General features: G+C 55.0%; 11 protein-coding genes across 11 annotated transcripts; 5 read left to right on the top strand and 6 right to left on the bottom strand.

Annotated features, from left to right (window-relative positions):
- Positions 1-1,153: 1,153 nt before the first annotated feature.
- Positions 1,154-2,566, bottom strand: GNI_052490 (hypothetical protein; the record flags this gene model as incomplete). Its single annotated transcript, XM_011131512.1, has 1 exon — positions 1,154-2,566. One exon carries the CDS (start codon positions 2,564-2,566, stop codon positions 1,154-1,156), a length of 1,413 nt encoding a protein of 470 aa, XP_011129814.1.
- Positions 2,567-2,924: 358 nt separating this feature from the next.
- GNI_052500 (chitinase) lies at positions 2,925-4,175 on the top strand (the record flags this gene model as incomplete). The annotated part of the gene is made up of 1 exon (XM_011131513.1): positions 2,925-4,175. The coding sequence occupies one exon, from the start codon at positions 2,925-2,927 to the stop codon at positions 4,173-4,175; it is 1,251 nt and encodes a 416-aa protein (XP_011129815.1).
- Positions 4,176-4,400: 225 nt separating this feature from the next.
- On the bottom strand, positions 4,401-5,455 carry GNI_052510 (peptidyl-prolyl cis-trans isomerase, cyclophilin-type; the record flags this gene model as incomplete). The annotated part of the gene is made up of 2 exons (XM_011131514.1): positions 4,401-5,321; positions 5,393-5,455. 2 exons carry the CDS (start codon positions 5,453-5,455, stop codon positions 4,401-4,403), a joined length of 984 nt encoding a protein of 327 aa, XP_011129816.1.
- Positions 5,456-5,810: 355 nt separating this feature from the next.
- GNI_052520 (eukaryotic initiation factor 4E) lies at positions 5,811-7,526 on the bottom strand (the record flags this gene model as incomplete). Its single annotated transcript, XM_011131515.1, has 2 exons — positions 5,811-7,280; positions 7,500-7,526. 2 exons carry the CDS (start codon positions 7,524-7,526, stop codon positions 5,811-5,813), a joined length of 1,497 nt encoding a protein of 498 aa, XP_011129817.1.
- Positions 7,527-7,853: 327 nt separating this feature from the next.
- On the top strand, positions 7,854-8,465 carry GNI_052530 (putative transmembrane protein; the record flags this gene model as incomplete). The annotated part of the gene is made up of 1 exon (XM_011131516.1): positions 7,854-8,465. One exon carries the CDS (start codon positions 7,854-7,856, stop codon positions 8,463-8,465), a length of 612 nt encoding a protein of 203 aa, XP_011129818.1.
- A 234-nt stretch (positions 8,466-8,699) lies between these two features.
- GNI_052540 (RNA helicase) lies at positions 8,700-10,652 on the top strand (the record flags this gene model as incomplete). The annotated part of the gene is made up of 1 exon (XM_011131517.1): positions 8,700-10,652. One exon carries the CDS (start codon positions 8,700-8,702, stop codon positions 10,650-10,652), a length of 1,953 nt encoding a protein of 650 aa, XP_011129819.1.
- Positions 10,653-10,659: 7 nt separating this feature from the next.
- GNI_052550 (hypothetical protein) lies at positions 10,660-12,072 on the bottom strand (the record flags this gene model as incomplete). Its single annotated transcript, XM_011131518.1, has 1 exon — positions 10,660-12,072. One exon carries the CDS (start codon positions 12,070-12,072, stop codon positions 10,660-10,662), a length of 1,413 nt encoding a protein of 470 aa, XP_011129820.1.
- Positions 12,073-12,401: 329 nt separating this feature from the next.
- Positions 12,402-13,064, top strand: GNI_052560 (coatomer subunit delta; the record flags this gene model as incomplete). Its single annotated transcript, XM_011131519.1, has 2 exons — positions 12,402-12,701; positions 12,810-13,064. 2 exons carry the CDS (start codon positions 12,402-12,404, stop codon positions 13,062-13,064), a joined length of 555 nt encoding a protein of 184 aa, XP_011129821.1.
- A 160-nt stretch (positions 13,065-13,224) lies between these two features.
- GNI_052570 (hypothetical protein) lies at positions 13,225-14,445 on the bottom strand (the record flags this gene model as incomplete). Its single annotated transcript, XM_011131520.1, has 1 exon — positions 13,225-14,445. The coding sequence occupies one exon, from the start codon at positions 14,443-14,445 to the stop codon at positions 13,225-13,227; it is 1,221 nt and encodes a 406-aa protein (XP_011129822.1).
- An 18-nt stretch (positions 14,446-14,463) lies between these two features.
- On the top strand, positions 14,464-14,810 carry GNI_052580 (U6 snRNA-associated Sm-like protein LSm8; the record flags this gene model as incomplete). The annotated part of the gene is made up of 2 exons (XM_011131521.1): positions 14,464-14,488; positions 14,641-14,810. 2 exons carry the CDS (start codon positions 14,464-14,466, stop codon positions 14,808-14,810), a joined length of 195 nt encoding a protein of 64 aa, XP_011129823.1.
- A 292-nt stretch (positions 14,811-15,102) lies between these two features.
- On the bottom strand, positions 15,103-15,537 carry GNI_052590 (hypothetical protein; the record flags this gene model as incomplete). The annotated part of the gene is made up of 1 exon (XM_011131522.1): positions 15,103-15,537. The coding sequence occupies one exon, from the start codon at positions 15,535-15,537 to the stop codon at positions 15,103-15,105; it is 435 nt and encodes a 144-aa protein (XP_011129824.1).
- Between the last annotated feature and the right edge of the window lie 240 nt (positions 15,538-15,777).

A 15,777-nucleotide genomic window follows, 5' to 3' on the forward strand; every position in this document is an offset into this window, starting at 1 on the left:
CCGGACGGGTGAGCGTTTCTGCGCGGCATGGTCGGGCGAAGGGGATGCGACGCCGGAGAGCCGCAAGTGGAATAAACGGAGCGATGAGTCGAGCTCGGGTTGGGAGAGCCGGCGGCAGGAGTCGGCGGGGAGTCGTGAAGAGGAGTGCAGCGGAGACGCGCGACTTCGAGAGCGGGTGGTGAGTATTTTGACGGAGGAGGCTTCGTTGTGGCGGGAGGCGCCGGTGAGTCCATTGGAGGTGGAGTGCATTTTGACGAGCAGAGATGAAGCGCTGCGTCGCTGGTTGACACTGGTCTGCCGAGGGGTGGCTGGAACGCGGCCGCAAGCGCAATTTGGGCTGACCAACGACTTGCCGGGAACTCAGTTGGCGAATCGACACCCCACGGTGGGTTTTGCGAACGTGAGACTGAACGATATGTCTAGTGCCAGCGTCATCCCATGCAAGACGCTGAAACAAGTCAAACGGCTGGTCGGAGACCGCCGCAGCAAATACAGATTCATCAACCTGAACGTGTTGAAGCAAGCCTTCATCACTGCGCCGCTGGCCGGCTACAAGACGGACTGGTGCCGCGTCGTACACGCCATCGCAGGCGACGACTTTACGTGAACACGACTTACGTACGCGACCACGGCGTTGCACCGCACACGTGTGTGCGAGGTGGGGGAGGTGGGTCATACACGTGCGCGTGGCGGGATGTTGGCTAAACTTTAGTTAGTTAGAGAACAAGTTAATTAGCAAAAATGGTCTATACAAAACCAGGCATGTGACCCTCAATAAACACACTATACAGCGACGATGGAAGTACAAGGAGAAGAGGTTCTCTCCCTGCACTAACCTTGACCATGACGTTCATTCTTCGTAATCCCTTTTCGCGCGCGCGCGCGCGCGTCTTCAATATTGGGAGCAGATGGTCACGGTCAGAGCCGTTAAACTCAAAGGTCGTCAGTAGGCGTAGCGCCCTAGATATTAGTAGAAGTTGTCAACTAAAAATCCTCCCCGGACAATTCAAGGGCTGGGTGCCTGCTTGACAGACACTTTGGTCTAAATACGGGCTCGTTAGGCCAGGAGAGATAATCGTGGTTCGTTAGCCAAAACTGAAGGCTCGCTCTCTCCTTAAAAAGTCTGTACATCGTTAACTAGCATCTGAATGAATCAAATCTTGTCAGCACAGTTACACTCCTGACCAGGAGTGCAGACGCAGTTGCCAGCGCCATCGGTAGTATGGTCTTGAGTTGATGTGATTAGGTCAGTGGTAGTGGTTTCAGTGACAGTGGTAGTGGTTTCAAGTCCTGTAGTCGTCTCAACGGTCGTGGTCTCGAGCTGAGTAGTGGTGTCTTCCTCGGTAGCAGCAACAGTAGAAGTCGCTTGATCGAGTTCGGTGTTCTCGAGGGCTTCAAAGGGAACCATGCGGGCGTTCTTAGGCACAGTGGTGAAGGTAGGCTGGGTGGCGGGCCTAGTGCGGCTGGAGGACTCGTAAGTGGGCTGGGTGGGAGGTCTGGTCCGAGGGGGGGTCTGAGTAGAGGGCTGAGTGGGAGGTCTGGTCTCAGTAGGCTGCGTGGGAGGACGAGTTGGGATGGTCTTGTAGTCCGTGGTGTCCTGCGCAGTAGTGACCTGCTGAGTGGTGGTCGCTTCCGTCTGTTGAGGGGTGGTCCCGCATTCTTGGGTGGTCGGGCAGGTGACTTCCTCAGTGGTGTGAGGAGTGGGAGGCTTGATTTCACAAAGTTCAGTAGGCACGTCCGCGTCACAGAAGGCGGGTCCAGACACGTGAGAGTGAGTCTTGAAGGCGCATTTCTGTTCGCAATCGCAACTGAGGCACTGCATGGGGGCGAAGGGGTTCCAATATTCAACATTGAATAGATCACTGCACTTGTCCTCAAACTGCTCGATGTCACAAGCATTACGGTCGGGCGCGATGGAAGTCAGGTCCGCGTTCAAGACACCGTTAACGTAATCGATGTCGTAGAGGGAACACGTGTGCACAGCCGCCTGGTAGGGAGTGTAGCCAGCGACCGCAAGACCGCAGTCCGGGACAGCTCTCCACTGGAACCAAGCGCAGTCGGAGACCTCTTGGCAAAGGCTCTGGCAGCGGGCAGCAGTGTCTACGTTCTCGAAGACCTTCAAAGGGGCGAGTCTACCGGGGATCTGCGGGTTGAAATCAGCATATCCAAGAACGTAGTTAGTAAAGCAGGTAATGGGCAAGGTAGTGACGCGATCGCCGAAGTTGACCACTGTCTCCAGCTTGCATTGAGCCGCGAAATCGCCGATGGTGCTGGAGCCGACGACTGCTTTAATGCACTCGTGTTCGCAATCAGCGTTTGTGGTTTCGGATGTAAGGCTCACAGCGTCACCACACTGGTGCTCACTCAGACCACGCCCTTCGAAAGAACAGTACTCGTACTCTTCACTGGCGAAGCCCGATAAACATTCGTTTTCGGTATCATATCCCTTAGGCAATTGGATGTCGATTTCCATGCAACGACACTCACCAGAAGGACCATAAGGCCAGTCGTACACCCAGCTGCTGAAGACAACAGGGAACAGCAGGCTGGCAGTAGTCTTCATCATCTTTGATTAAAAGGCTGGAAGGTTGGGTGTCTGATGATTACAACTTTATTCTGCGCCTTTGATTTTGTGTGCGAACGGTGACGCCGTCTCAGATCATCAGTGAGCCCACATTATTGCTATCGAGATTTTTCGCAGGTGTTAATTATGTAGAGCCAGCGGCCCTCTAATCTAGAACTTGTTTTTGTCTGGGTACTGCGGGCGGGAACAAGTACCAGGTAACGGATACTTACGGAACCTCTGCTACCTGCCCCGAGCCACACAGAATGATACGCAGAGACACACAGAACACGCAGGATCATTATGCTTGAGGGGTTGTTGGGAGCGCACCCTTGTTCTGCATGTGCCTTAGAGAGGGGCAATGAGAAGTTTGGCGAGTACTGCGTTGTTAGTGTCGGGTGTGGCGCTGGCGGGTGAGAGGGTACCTGTGTACGTGTACGTGGACGACTGGACGTATACGGGGTCTGGATTGGCTGATGAGTTGGTGAAGTTGTCCAAGGACGGGCAGGTTAGTCACATCATTCTGGCGTTTTACTTGCAAGGGAACGCGCAGTTCCCGGACAACACTGCGGACACGGTGTTGGCGTGGAGCAACATGTCGGACGCGGAGCGGTCGAGTTGCGTGGCGACATTGCACAGTCAGGGGACGCAGTTGTTATTTTCGAACGGTGGTGCAAGTGAGGAGGCTAACTGGCTGAGTGTGGACCCGGTGCAGTATGCAACAGATGTCTGTAAGTTGGGTCAGACCCTTGGACTCGATGGCGTTGACTTCGACAAGGAGGGTATCGGCAGCACGACGGACGACGTGTACCAGTGGATGAGCACGGCCACCAAAACGTGCCGTGATATATGGCCCGGTGCCATCATCACGAGTGCGCCGCAGTCACCCTTCCTCATCAACCCCGCTGGCAAGATCTGGACCGATCTCACGCAGGACGGAGTCGGCCACGACCACTACCTCATCCAATACTACAACCAGGGCTCCTGGTACCAAGACACCACATACGAAGGCCTCTTCCACAACTCGGGTCAGGGGACCGTCAACGAACTATGGGACCGCTACCCCTCCGCCGATAAGAGCACCTTCGTCGTCGGCAAACCTTATCTGACCGAAGACGCCAGCAACGGGCAAGTCGAACTCGGCGAACTACGCACCATCATCTGCAAAGCCTGGACCGACGACGGCTACCGCGGCGGCATCATGTTCTGGAAGGCACACCTCGGTCAAGACTACACTGGCTTCGCCAAGTTCGCCGCACCCTGCGACGGCTCGCAACCCGACAACACTACCGCAGCACCTACCACCGCACCTACCACCGCACCTACCACCGGCAAGACTACCGCACCCACTACCCCACCCACCACCGGCGCTACCACTGCGACCACTGCTCCCATGACCACCAACCCTAACGGGAACTCCGGAGGCACCTGCAACGTCCTAGCGGATTGCCAGGCCGCCGTCGGCGGCGTGAGCAGCGCTTACGACCTCTACTGCCAGAACCTGTGTGAACGCTACACCAGCGACCTCGCAGCTTACTGCCCCAGCAATAACACACCCGGTGGCCTCCGGACGTGCGTGGTCAAGCAACAGGCCGCGTGTGTACTCAAATAATTTTCTGCACATTCGACCGTGATCAAAACATTTATTCGTTCCAGCACCCAGCAAGCAGCATAACTAAACGCACTTGTCAGCCATTGACGCACTGACGGCTACTGGCCATGCCGGTGCATACGGGTCTCAGTCGTGTGCGCGTGTGGCCGGGTCACACATGACCCAAACCCACGCAATGTTCAGGTGGGTCTATACAGTTAGACCTCAGTTAACGGTCTGTGAAGGTTAAGTGTCTGTGAAGGTGGGTCTCAGTCCTCGGCTGCTTTTGCAGTAGGCCTTGACTTCCTTCATCAAGTCTTGAGGTTGGCAGACGAGCGGGTTGGGCACGCTGCCGTCGGTGCGGTCGGGGTACGACGTGTGGTTGGCACTCCTCGTGTCGGGTGCGGGGCGACTGGAGGCGCGTGCGTGGTCCCCGTTTCTGGCATTGCGATCGGTGTCTTTGCCTCCGGTCGCGGGGTCTGACCTCTGTGGGCTGTCGTGTTCGCTGCCCCGGATGGCGTCCGACTCGGGGTCTGTCAGAGACTGCAGCTTTTCGCGTTCCGTTCTCTCTTTCGCTTCGTTGATGAACCGTCTGACCACCTGTCTCAGAGGCAGGATTTTCCGGCTTGGCCCTGCGCCGCCGATGGACCTCCCCACTGTCACTTCAGGCTCTATCTGCTGCTTCAGCGTCAGATTGCCGCAGTTCGAAATGGTGATGTACTGGTCGTTCTGGATAGCCCCAGACGGAGTTCCAAGACACTCCAGGTTCGCAAGTATGTGGTAACCGCTTACCACGGAACCGAAGATTATGTCGCGACCGTCCTGCCACGGACACGGCCCCAAGGTTATGTAAAACTGCGAGTTGTTCGTGTCCAACGTTCCTTTGGTCGCAGTACACAGCAGCCCTCGCCGGTCGTGACTAAGTAGTTGCAGCGCATCCCTGCAAACGCCGCGCTCCGTGAAACACTCCTGGCCATCCTCAATTGTAGTCGCACTCATCCCGTCATTACTTATAATGTCGCCGCCTTGAACCATAAACCCTGGGATGATCCGGAAAATCTGACTATCTTTGTACGATAACTCCCTTCCAGACTTTGTCACAAAAGGACTTGCATCGCACAACGCGTTGAAATGAGCTGCAGCGGTCGGAAATATCTCGTCATACAACTAAAGAATAACGCGTTTCTCTTGCCGAAAAGTGTGTGCACACACGGAATTGAGTTTGTAACGCGCCATACCTCAACGGTAAGCCATCCCAAAACGGCCCCTTCCATTTCGATCTCGAGGAATACAGTCAACATTCATTCTTTCCACGGCCAAAAAATTGCCGCCTCGCGAAGGCTCGGCAAAGAACGCAAGTCTAGCTTGTTAATCAATGTTAAAAAAGGTCAATGGTATGTTGTTCCACTGGCATACGGGGGATCGCCTCCTCTGCGGAACGGCACGGTTCCCGTCCCTCTGTTTCTCGAGTGCTCCAGTAGTTAACTGCTTTAGCGGTTGAGTGCTCCAGCAGCGGCGGAGCGCCAGCAGTGGTTGAATACGTCAGCAGCTGAGTTCATTGGCTGCTTCTGCTCCTTCTTCGGTAGGCAATGTGTGCTGCTTCTTCGGCAGGCAAGTTTTGCTCTCTTCAGGTTACAGCAGGTGCTGCGGTTCCCGTTATTGCCCCTGTCCCTGTTGCTTGAGAGCAATGGCTCGTTGGTAGGCCTGCAGTTGCACCGGTGCGTCGTAGTCCGGGTAGGGGCTCCGTGGGCTGGCGTAGGTGCGCGTCCGGGTCAGTCCGTTGCCCGGTGACCCGGGTGTCCAAACAGGCGACCCGGAAGTACTGCCACCGCCGGGACTGGACGCCTCGCCAAAGTCTCGACAGGAGCTGGAGGCGCTGCCCGGGGTGGTGTCGTCATGCGACAGCAACTCCGCGAGTCCTCCGAACTTGAATTTCCGAGCACCGCTGGACATGGCATGACCGCTCGAAACAGGACCGGCGGTTGACGCAGGACTGGTGGTCGACGCAGAACCGCTGGCTCCGGAACAGGGTTCTCCGGAGCTGGGTCCTCCGAAGGAAGTGCTGGAGCGGAGATTCTTTTTTCGTTGTTCGAAATGTTGCAGTCGATTGCCGTTACGTGCGACGCTGCTGAAGTTTACCATCCAGGTCACGGTGGCGTTCCCGATCTTGATCCGGCCGCTGTCGGTATCCTTTTCGGTGGGGTCTTTTTCCCCGGCGAAGAAGAGGTTACGGATATCGCTCAGTACTAGGCCGGTGGTGAGGCCGGTGCCTTGGTGTTGGCACTTGCGCCAGAGTTGGATGTCCGAGCCGCGGGCAGAGGAGCGTACGTGGAGCGAGACGAGGTTGTAGTTGGGCCAGTCTAGCAGCATGCCAGATAGAAAGCCGAGTGCGATTTTGGTGAAGATACGTTCGGCTTCCGGCCGTGGCCAATGCTTGAAGAGGAATCGGCCGCCGTCCTCATTTCTCGGGTCCTCCCATTGTGGCTTGACGTCTTTACGGCAGTAGGCGACTACGCTACCGTCGGGGATATGATCCCAATCGATGGCATTGTGGAACGCGTAAAATTCTGACAACTTGTTGAAGTTACCCACATAGCAGCACGCCGTCTCGTACAAGTCCTTGCTGGTCCCGCGTGTGCTTAACGCTGTGGGATCTGTGTACCAAATATCGAACGTCTCGGAAAACACAATGTCGTCATCCACCTCACTATACAAAGGCGTCGCCGGAGGCGTCAGGTCCACACTCGCTACCGACCGGACGCCGGCCGCATTACGCGCAGGCCGCTCCTCCAATCCGTAATTGGCCACCTTCCGCGGCGCGCCACCGCCCCCGCCATGGAAACCGCCGCCATGGAAACCGCCGCTATGGGAACCGCCGTTATGGGAACCACCTTGATGGGAACCACCTTGATGGGAACCACCTTGATGGGAACTGTTATGGAAACCACCGTAAGACGTCGTCGACTGCAACCCGTAATTGGACACCTTCCTCGCCGACGTGTGACCTACCGTCTGGCTGCGCTGCAATCCCGCGGTAATCTTCTCCGCCTCTTCTTTCCGTCGGCGCAGGCGCTCTTCTAAAATTTGGCGCACCTGACCGGAGTCCGCCTCCTCATCGTCGTCCGACTACGAAACAACGCATCACCCCACTCACGCGCAATACCCCTGAATTCACGCGCAATACCCCTGAATAACATCAACATTTTTCCAGGAATTCCGCCGCCCACGCATTACCGAGAAACACACGTGTGCAAGTGCAACCAAGACTGAGACGCACGCTCGCCCGACTGAGACGCATCACAGGCACCATCCCGTACACTGACACACCCAACTATAGTTGCTTACTAGCTCGAGCCAAGACTTCTGTGTCATTCCACACCTTCTGGGATTATAATTTTATACCGACAGTCCCACCCGCCCACCCGCCCACCCGCCTCCCAAAAAGCTCTCAAGCAGCTCCCAAGCAACGCACCGGAGTTGAGACACATCGACAGGGACCCGCCAGACTCCTCCGGCCGAGATCTCTACAGGTTCACAACCCACAATAGGAATCTCTACAAAAAGTTGGACAGATGGGGATTGACTGAAAATAAGTGCCATTGGCACAACCGAAGCTGCCGGCCCCTGACTGAGCTACCGTATTCTTTGGAGACCATCGACGGCGGGCCCTCCGTAATTTTGCAACAGGAAATTATGGAAATGAAGGTGGTGGAGAAAGTGGTGACTGCTAGCACCTTATATTGTAGCTGGTTGGGGCCGGCGTACTTACCACAGGACAAGACTGACGACGATACTGGCGTCGCGTGGCTGCCGGAGACAGCTGGTCAGGAAAGAGAAGGTGACCGATTCGACTGCGGTGACCGATTCGACTGCGGTGACCGATACGATTGCGGTGACCGATACGATTGCGGTGACCGATACGACTGCGGTGACCGATACAACCGCGATGACCAAAATGCAGTTTCAAGGAGCGGAGCGAGTGCTGGCAGGAGTTCTGACGTGGCAGTGCGTGGTCATGTGGTCGCAGGAGTTTCGAGACACGGCGCTGCTGTGATGTTGTGCACGTTGTGGAATACCATGTCCGACCACCTGGACTGCACCTATGACTTATTTGCGAATGGGGCGTACCACAGGAGACTGGAGCACCAGAGGCACCAGGACGAGCTCTCGAGTGCGTTCCAGCAGGGCTGGTGTCTCGGCGCCATTGGTTCTTTGGCGGGCTTCATTGCGGTGACGTGGTTGTACGTCGCATATAAAACCAAGCGCGAGCGGCAATTGGCCGAACGACTGGTCGCGCCGCCGAGAGCGTAAGCGTACAGCGCGCGGCCCGAAGCAAGGCCTGTCTGTCTTTTTTCGATGGGCTGCGATTATTCATTCGGCTGTTGCCATTTCGCGGTTGCATGGTCGTTGAATGAATGACTCACTGACGTGATTATCAAATGACTCGCTGGCGTCGTGATTAAAAGAATAAGGAATGACTCACTCACGGGAGAATAGCCGGGCGGGGTGAGAGGTATTTTTGGGCATATATAAGTGTGGTGGAGCATGTGCGTTTGGGATGTGCGGTATGAGGGTGGTGGTGTGAAGTTTGAATCGATGGTGAGTGTGGACACGCGTGTGTCTAGCATGTTGCGACGGCTGGGGTTTACGCACGCGCGTCCGGTGCAGGAGTTGTCATTGCCTCACGCGTTGGCAGGAGTGGATGTATTGTTAAAGGCGCCGACTGGCACGGGTAAGACGTTAGCGTATGTGATACCGATCTTGACAAGTATTTTGGGTCGAAGATTACAGAGTCCATTATTTGTTGAATATGGTTTCGGAGAGAAGCGGGATAGCAAGACGGCATTCCGCCACCGGTTGGAGGCGGTGGTTTTGGTCCCTAGTAAGGAGCTGGTAGGTCAGGTCAGCAAAGTGTTCCAGGACCTTCTGTATCAATGTAGCGATTTCGTCCAGTGCCATGGCATAGCAGACTGTCCTGCCACACTCGCCGACCTGCGACTGAAATTCACCGATTTTACGGCTGTGCTTGTCACACATCCTGGCGCCTTTATCAAAATCGGCCAATTACTCATGAAGGAAATTCAGGCAGACCCACACCAAAGCCACCTCTGTCTATTCCCCAACGTCCAGCAACTCGTCGTTGACGAAGCCGACCTCATCCTATCCGTCTACGGCTACGACCAAGAAACGCGGTCTATCTTCTCACCACACGCGTTTGACCTAAAGGTTAAAGCTACAAGACAAACAATACCCGTCTCGCTACTGCGTATAGACCATCTCGCCGCTAACAAGTGCCAGGTCATGCTCTGCTCAGCCACCATTAATCAGGACCTGAACAAACTCAAGCACCTCGCGCTCTACAAACCTGCGGTACTTGTTGTTGTTGGAAACGAAAACGAACTCAAGAGAACACGCGACATCCGCAACGGGGAGATCCGCAGCGTGGAGACCCACTCCACCGCCCGCAGCGGGGAGACCCACTCCACCGCCCGCAGCGTGGAGACCCACTCCACCGCCGAGTCGGAACTTGACGAAGACCCCGGAACTGAGGAAAGTTTTACCGACGAGGCGGCCATCTTGGAGATCGATCGATCTGAGTGCGTGATGCAGGCAATGGTGCTATCGTCGGATATGCGGAAGCGGATGGACCACCGATACGTGGTGGTCGACCCGAAATGTTTCGATGAGTACTTGGTGCTGGTGGGTGTGCTGCAAAATAGATTATATAGTATGGGCGAAGATAAGCCTCGAACGCTAGTCTTCGTGAACGACATTAAAAAAGCAATTAAGACAGAACTGGTACTGAGCGCACTCGGGTTCAAGGTCGCCCGCGCAGTGGGCTGTCAAAACGCCAAAACAAGATCAACCAACATACACAAGTTCAACTCGGGACAGATCGACGTACTCGTCGGGATGGACTGCACATACATTGCCGGCACAGCTGCCGAGTCCGCAACTGTCTCGGCGACCGCGTTGGCGAGCTCGGCGACCGCGTTGGCGAGCAGCAAGACGGACGTAAGTGCAGTTATTATGCCGAGTGGAACAATGCCGAGTGGAACAATGCCGAGTGGAACAATGCTGCCTGTGGATGACGAGGAGATTTTGGCCGAGTTGAACATCGCCGCGCCGAAGCGTAAGCGTCGCCGGAAGGTTAACTTAAGTGAGTCATCGATCGCGCGCGGTATTGATTTCCGAAAAGTCGCCCGCGTCATTTTACTCGACCCACCGGCCAACCTGACCGAATACGTGCACAAAGTAGGCCGCTGCGGTCGGGAAATCGACGCCACTCTAATTCCAACTGTCTTGACCTGCCTCCCGACTGAAGCTCTCACCGACCCTGTGTGGAAGGAGGTGGCGAGCGAATTCCGACCCACCACTCCCGACGTGTTCCAACTCACTTCCTTCGACTCCCTAAGATACCGGGTGGAAGACAAATGCCGAGCCGCCAGCAAAAGTGCCATCAAAGCCGTCTTGGAAAGGGAACTTTGTAGCAACTAACGGTGCGTTAGCTTTTATATAGCGTAACCTTAATGGGAGGACGGCTGAGTATGGCAGCCAGTGCTTTTTGTATCTGTTTTTTTGTAACTGCATCTATGCCCAATAAGTAATCTTGTGGTAAGTTCATTATTCTGTCATGTTGCAGTAGCTGTTGTCCATAATTTCGTAGCAAGTCGAACGTGTCCACGTCTTCTAGGTTAAATGATAGCTGGTTTTTTGTTCGCTGCAACTCTTCTTTTGACGGGCCCTTGTCAGCGAGCCTGTACAGCTCGTCTTCGCAGGTCCTCGCGGCAATGGACGAGACCACTCGTGAGGAACTCAGGTGATACCCCAACCACTGCTTCTTAGTCGTCGCCATTGCGTGTTGCACACCAACAAACGGCAAGACAAGCTGTTGGTATCTCGACAGTAACCCCTTACCCGGACCTCCGCTGGAAAATGTAAAGCCGCCGCCTAGGATGGTCTCAACTACACTCGGCACCAGACCCCAACCTGTCTGGGCATCTTTATAGTCACCGAAAGGTATCAGTGAAAATTCTTGGGCATTCCAGAACTTTCCAACGTACACCAGATCACCACAACGGTCCCATTCGTAACCCACGTCCGTTACACTGGTACCCGACCCAGACCCAGACTGTTGCACTTCTTCGGATGAACACACCATGCTTTCCGAGGTAGACATTATCGAGTGCCCTGACGCGAGAGTCGAGGGAGCGGTCTCCGTCTGGCCCTCCGACTTAGTCGGGTAAGGAGGCTTCGTCTGGGTACGCGTCGTCTGGATAGGCTTCGTCTGGGTAGTGTTCACGGCGGTGGTGTGCCTGCCAATTCCTAAGACGTTAATTATGTACCGGGAGCGTTCTTCGTTTCCGTTAAGAGATACTAGCGCGGTTTTGGATGTACTCAGAATATTTCTGAGCGTTTCAATGTCGACTATGTCCGCGAACGCGGGAAACTGACGGTGGGGTGGCGTCTTGAAGGAGGTTACATCCCCGAGTGTATGCATGTTCACTATGCCTTCGAAAATGCGGATCGGATCTCCGTCTAATAAGCATTTTTTATCGCTATTAAATGTGTGTGCAAACACACTTGGCTTGATTCCTTCGGAATGGAGAAACTTCTTAATAGATTGCAGTTTCCGATCCAAGGCAATCTTGTCGTTCCGTAGGACATGAAATCCGAGTAAGCATGTCTCTTCATCGATCTGGCATGTAATTGCAGAGCTTCCGACGGTCTTCCATAGGGCTGATAAACTTGAGCCTAATCCAGGTACTTTCGGTAAGGCAAAAATCAATCCGACGGTACACAGCGGCTCATTCTGTTCCATCGTATACACATAAGGGATACCGTTAAACATGCTCGGCCGGTGTCGGTTTGTCTGCTCGGTCTTGAACACGTCAGCAATCTTCGGGCTCTCCACCATGCCACGGTTTCTGAGCACGGTCCCTTCCGTGGAAACAAGAGGATCCAGTCGGCCTGACCGACTGATCAAGTCGGTGGCTATGCCTGCCGAGGATCGCAAGGAGTGTTGAAAGAAACAGGTCTCAGCTGCCAGACGGCTGGTTAAAGGCTTCGACGAGCGGTAAACACAAGCCCAAGGGGTATCCCACCCTCTTTTCAGCCCCATTAAAAAACCCAACCCTTCGCCGGGTGCATTCTGGCCAAGGGCATTGTGGCCACGGCGGGTTGGCCATGGAATGAATTGCGGCCGCTGTGGGTAAGTCAAAACATGAGCGGAATTTTCTTATAAAAATGGTCGTCTTGTGTGCCGCTATTGTTAGCAAGACGGGTCCTTTGGTGAGTCGCCAGTATGTGCCAATCGACAAACTGAGGTTGGAGGCCTTGCTATCCAGATTTATCACCGTGGTGGCCACGAATCCGGACAAGACCAGCATCGAAACGGACAATGTACGGTTCCTTTATGTGCCAATCGGAGGTTTGTACGCTGTGCTAATTACGGATCTGGTATCCAATATCATACTGGACTTCGATACACTTAGAGTGATGCAACACACGTTGCTAGACCTGTGCCAAAGCGACTACAGACCGGAGGTAAGTGACCCAGTTAGTGGGATCAACCCGATGGGACCAGTCCAATTATCGGGCAATATGGACCACGGGCCAGCGATATGGACACTGGGTGCATTGCTCTTTCGATAGAACATTCTGAAGCTCTCTTACGACCTCCTGTTCGCGTTTGACGAGCTAATCAGTCCCGGTGGGTTTCACGAATACGTCACGGAGGAGAATGTCCAGGAATTATGCACCATGGAAAGCGCGGCCGAGCGTCTACAAGTCATGCTTGCCAAAGCGAAAGAGCATGACGAGATTGAACGAAGAAGGAAAAAAGGAATACAACTCGACCAGGAAAGACTTCGGGCTGCCGCTGCCGCGAGGGCAGCCCAACGCGGCTAGACCAACGCGGCTAGTCGTGCCTTAACAGGATACTTTTTGATCAGAACGGACCGAACGACGGACCGAACGACCAACTGCGGGGCTGCCGACGGGCGCCCGCGAGATCAGGGCCTGGATGATAGCAGCTTTTAATCGCACACGTGTGCATTGAATTTTCGCCCTAATCCTTCTTCGTCAATTCGTAACCGAAACCGAACTTGTAGACGTCATGCAAGTAGTCAATTTGACCGGAATAGCTTAGGCCGGTTAGAGTCTGCACCGTGCTCTTGAGTTGGAGTTGGCTGTTGAGTTCGGCGCAAATTCTGGATTTCGGCAGCACGTATTCATAGCCCTGAAGAAATGCTCGGTCAATAAGGTAGGTGTGGAATGCAGGACGGGCGGGGTGTTTTACGATATGGAATAGCGACGACCGCAGTTTGTTGAACTGTACATTGGCGGCGCCGACGAGGGTGAGATTGGGATTGACTTTGAAGGCGGCGCTGGTCTTGTTGGTGACGACGGTTTCCCCGATACCCTCCTCCATCGTTTTTTCGAAGTTGGGTCCGGTGGAGACGGTGTTAGCGACGGTGAGTAGGTCGTTGGGCTTCCACTTAAGCCCGTAGTTCATGAGTACGGCTCCGGAGGCGGCGAGGCCGACCCACTCGACGCAGCCCCAGAGATTGTGTCGGAGTCTGGCGGCGAACTCGGTATAGAGCACGGTGGAGTTGTTGGCCTGTAGCGTCAGTTTGGCGCCGACATGCCGCTTGGGCGAGGCGTGGTTGATCCCGACCATGGCAAAGTCTTCGGAGTCGAATATAGCCTGGTCCAAGGCATCCGCGGGGTCGTAGGGCACGGGGTCCGCTGTCACAGCACCGACTTGGTCAGCGCCTCTGCTGAACCAGGGAAGGAAGGAACCGTTGGTCCTCAAGGAAGGCAGCCGAAAAAACGGCGGCGCCACGTTTCGAGCGCTCCAGACCCTGGGCAGAGCCACCAGCGGCCGGAAAGGGGTCGTGGTGAACCAGGCACAGGATGCGGTCCACTGCGGACGTAATTTGGTCGTCGCCTTGAGTGAATACTGCTCGCCGTTGTAACTCACAATCACGTTACTCCCGTCCGCAGCCCCAACACGCAAAGCCGTCGCCGCATTCCGACCCCCTTGCTGAACCGAACTCCCCGGGTGTAACAACACCTGCATTATTGACGCATGGTCTAACGCCTTGCTGTATGTACCCATATTCACCGACTGCGACACCGCCACGTCGCACTTCTTCCCCGGCCACATCCGCGAATACACAAACCGGCACCCCTCTATCAAGTTCAACGCCAAATCCGACTCCTCATGAAACTCATCCACGCTCGGACACACCAACTCCGATTCCAACGGCGGAAATACGGTACCCATTTTGCCCCCGAAAAAGATATGCTCCTTGCTCAATATGTTGCCAGTAACGAAACCCTCCCCCACCGTCAGACCCCGGTAGAACCCCGGGTACCCGGTAGAACCCCGGGTACCCGGTAGAACCCCGGGTACCCGGTAGACCCCGGTCCTCCTCCCCCCAGCCCCGACCGCTACTCCGACTCGTACCACTTGCTTCAGCGAGCATAACGATAGTCACCACCGACGGACGAATCTTCCAAGGCGTTATTCTGGGCTTCGATCAAACCTCCAACATAATTCTGGAGAAGTGCCATGAGAAAATACTCAAGGAAGACTCCACGGACAGCATATCGTTAGGCACCACTGTCATTCGCGGCGACAACGTGTAAGCAGCCACCCACGGGCCGTGCACGTCCAACGAAAGCCTCTAAAGAAAGTCCCTTGCCCTCCGCGGGTACGGGGCAGGCGCGCGCGCGTGTGCACACGCGTGTGCTGCAGGCGTCTTGTTTAGTTTTGCGCAGACGGTTACGTTGTTTAGGATGTTTGCAGGTCCCTTGTCGAGTGGGGAACATGTTTGGAAGCAGCTTAGGAGCGCTTTAGCTTCAGCTTAGGGACGCAATAGTTCAGATGCGCTTTAGGTTAGAAGCCATTAGCTTCAGCTTAGGAGCGCAATAGTTTAGGTTAGGGGCGCTTGAGTTGTCGCTGTTGGATATAGTTGACGAGGACGCGGTCGACGAAGTTCTCGTAGTAGAGTGCGCAGCCGGAGGCGAACATTTTTTGTGCGCGCGGCGGCATGCTGACGAGTGGTGTCTTGTTGCTGGTCATGAGTTCGAGGGCAGCGTTGAGGTAGGTGACGTTGACTTCGCGCGTGAGCTCGGCCTGTTTGAGCTTCACAATGGCTGCTTCGCGAGCGCGTTGTTTATCTGTCTCCTCAGCTTCAAATAAACTCGACTTGAGGGGCCCCGTGGTCGGCGTAGCCGGACTTGCGTCCTGCGATGGTTTTTGCTGCGCCCGGTCCAGTGCCTTTAGCGTCTCTAACTTCTCGTTGCCTTCCTCGGTCACGATTTCCCCCACCAAGTCGTGCATCGTCGTATCAATCTTCATCTTTGACAACATCACACTCGCCGCCCACAAGTTACCGACGACACAGGAAATGCTACTGGTTATCAAATCCACTAAATGTACCCGGTTCTCTAAACTTATTTTCCGCTTCTCTCTCTCACTTATCACACTCGCCACGTTCACTATGTACCTGCAGCCACAGACTCCACCAGGACCAATCACCCACACCAGTCCAAATGACCCTCGTCAATCCAAGCCATTCGTCACTCCAAACCACTTGCCAATGTCACCCCT

The sequence above is a fragment of the Gregarina niphandrodes genome (genome assembly GCF_000223845.1).
Source record: "Gregarina niphandrodes unplaced genomic scaffold scaffold00007, whole genome shotgun sequence".
NCBI lineage: Eukaryota > Apicomplexa > Conoidasida > Eugregarinorida > Gregarinidae > Gregarina > Gregarina niphandrodes.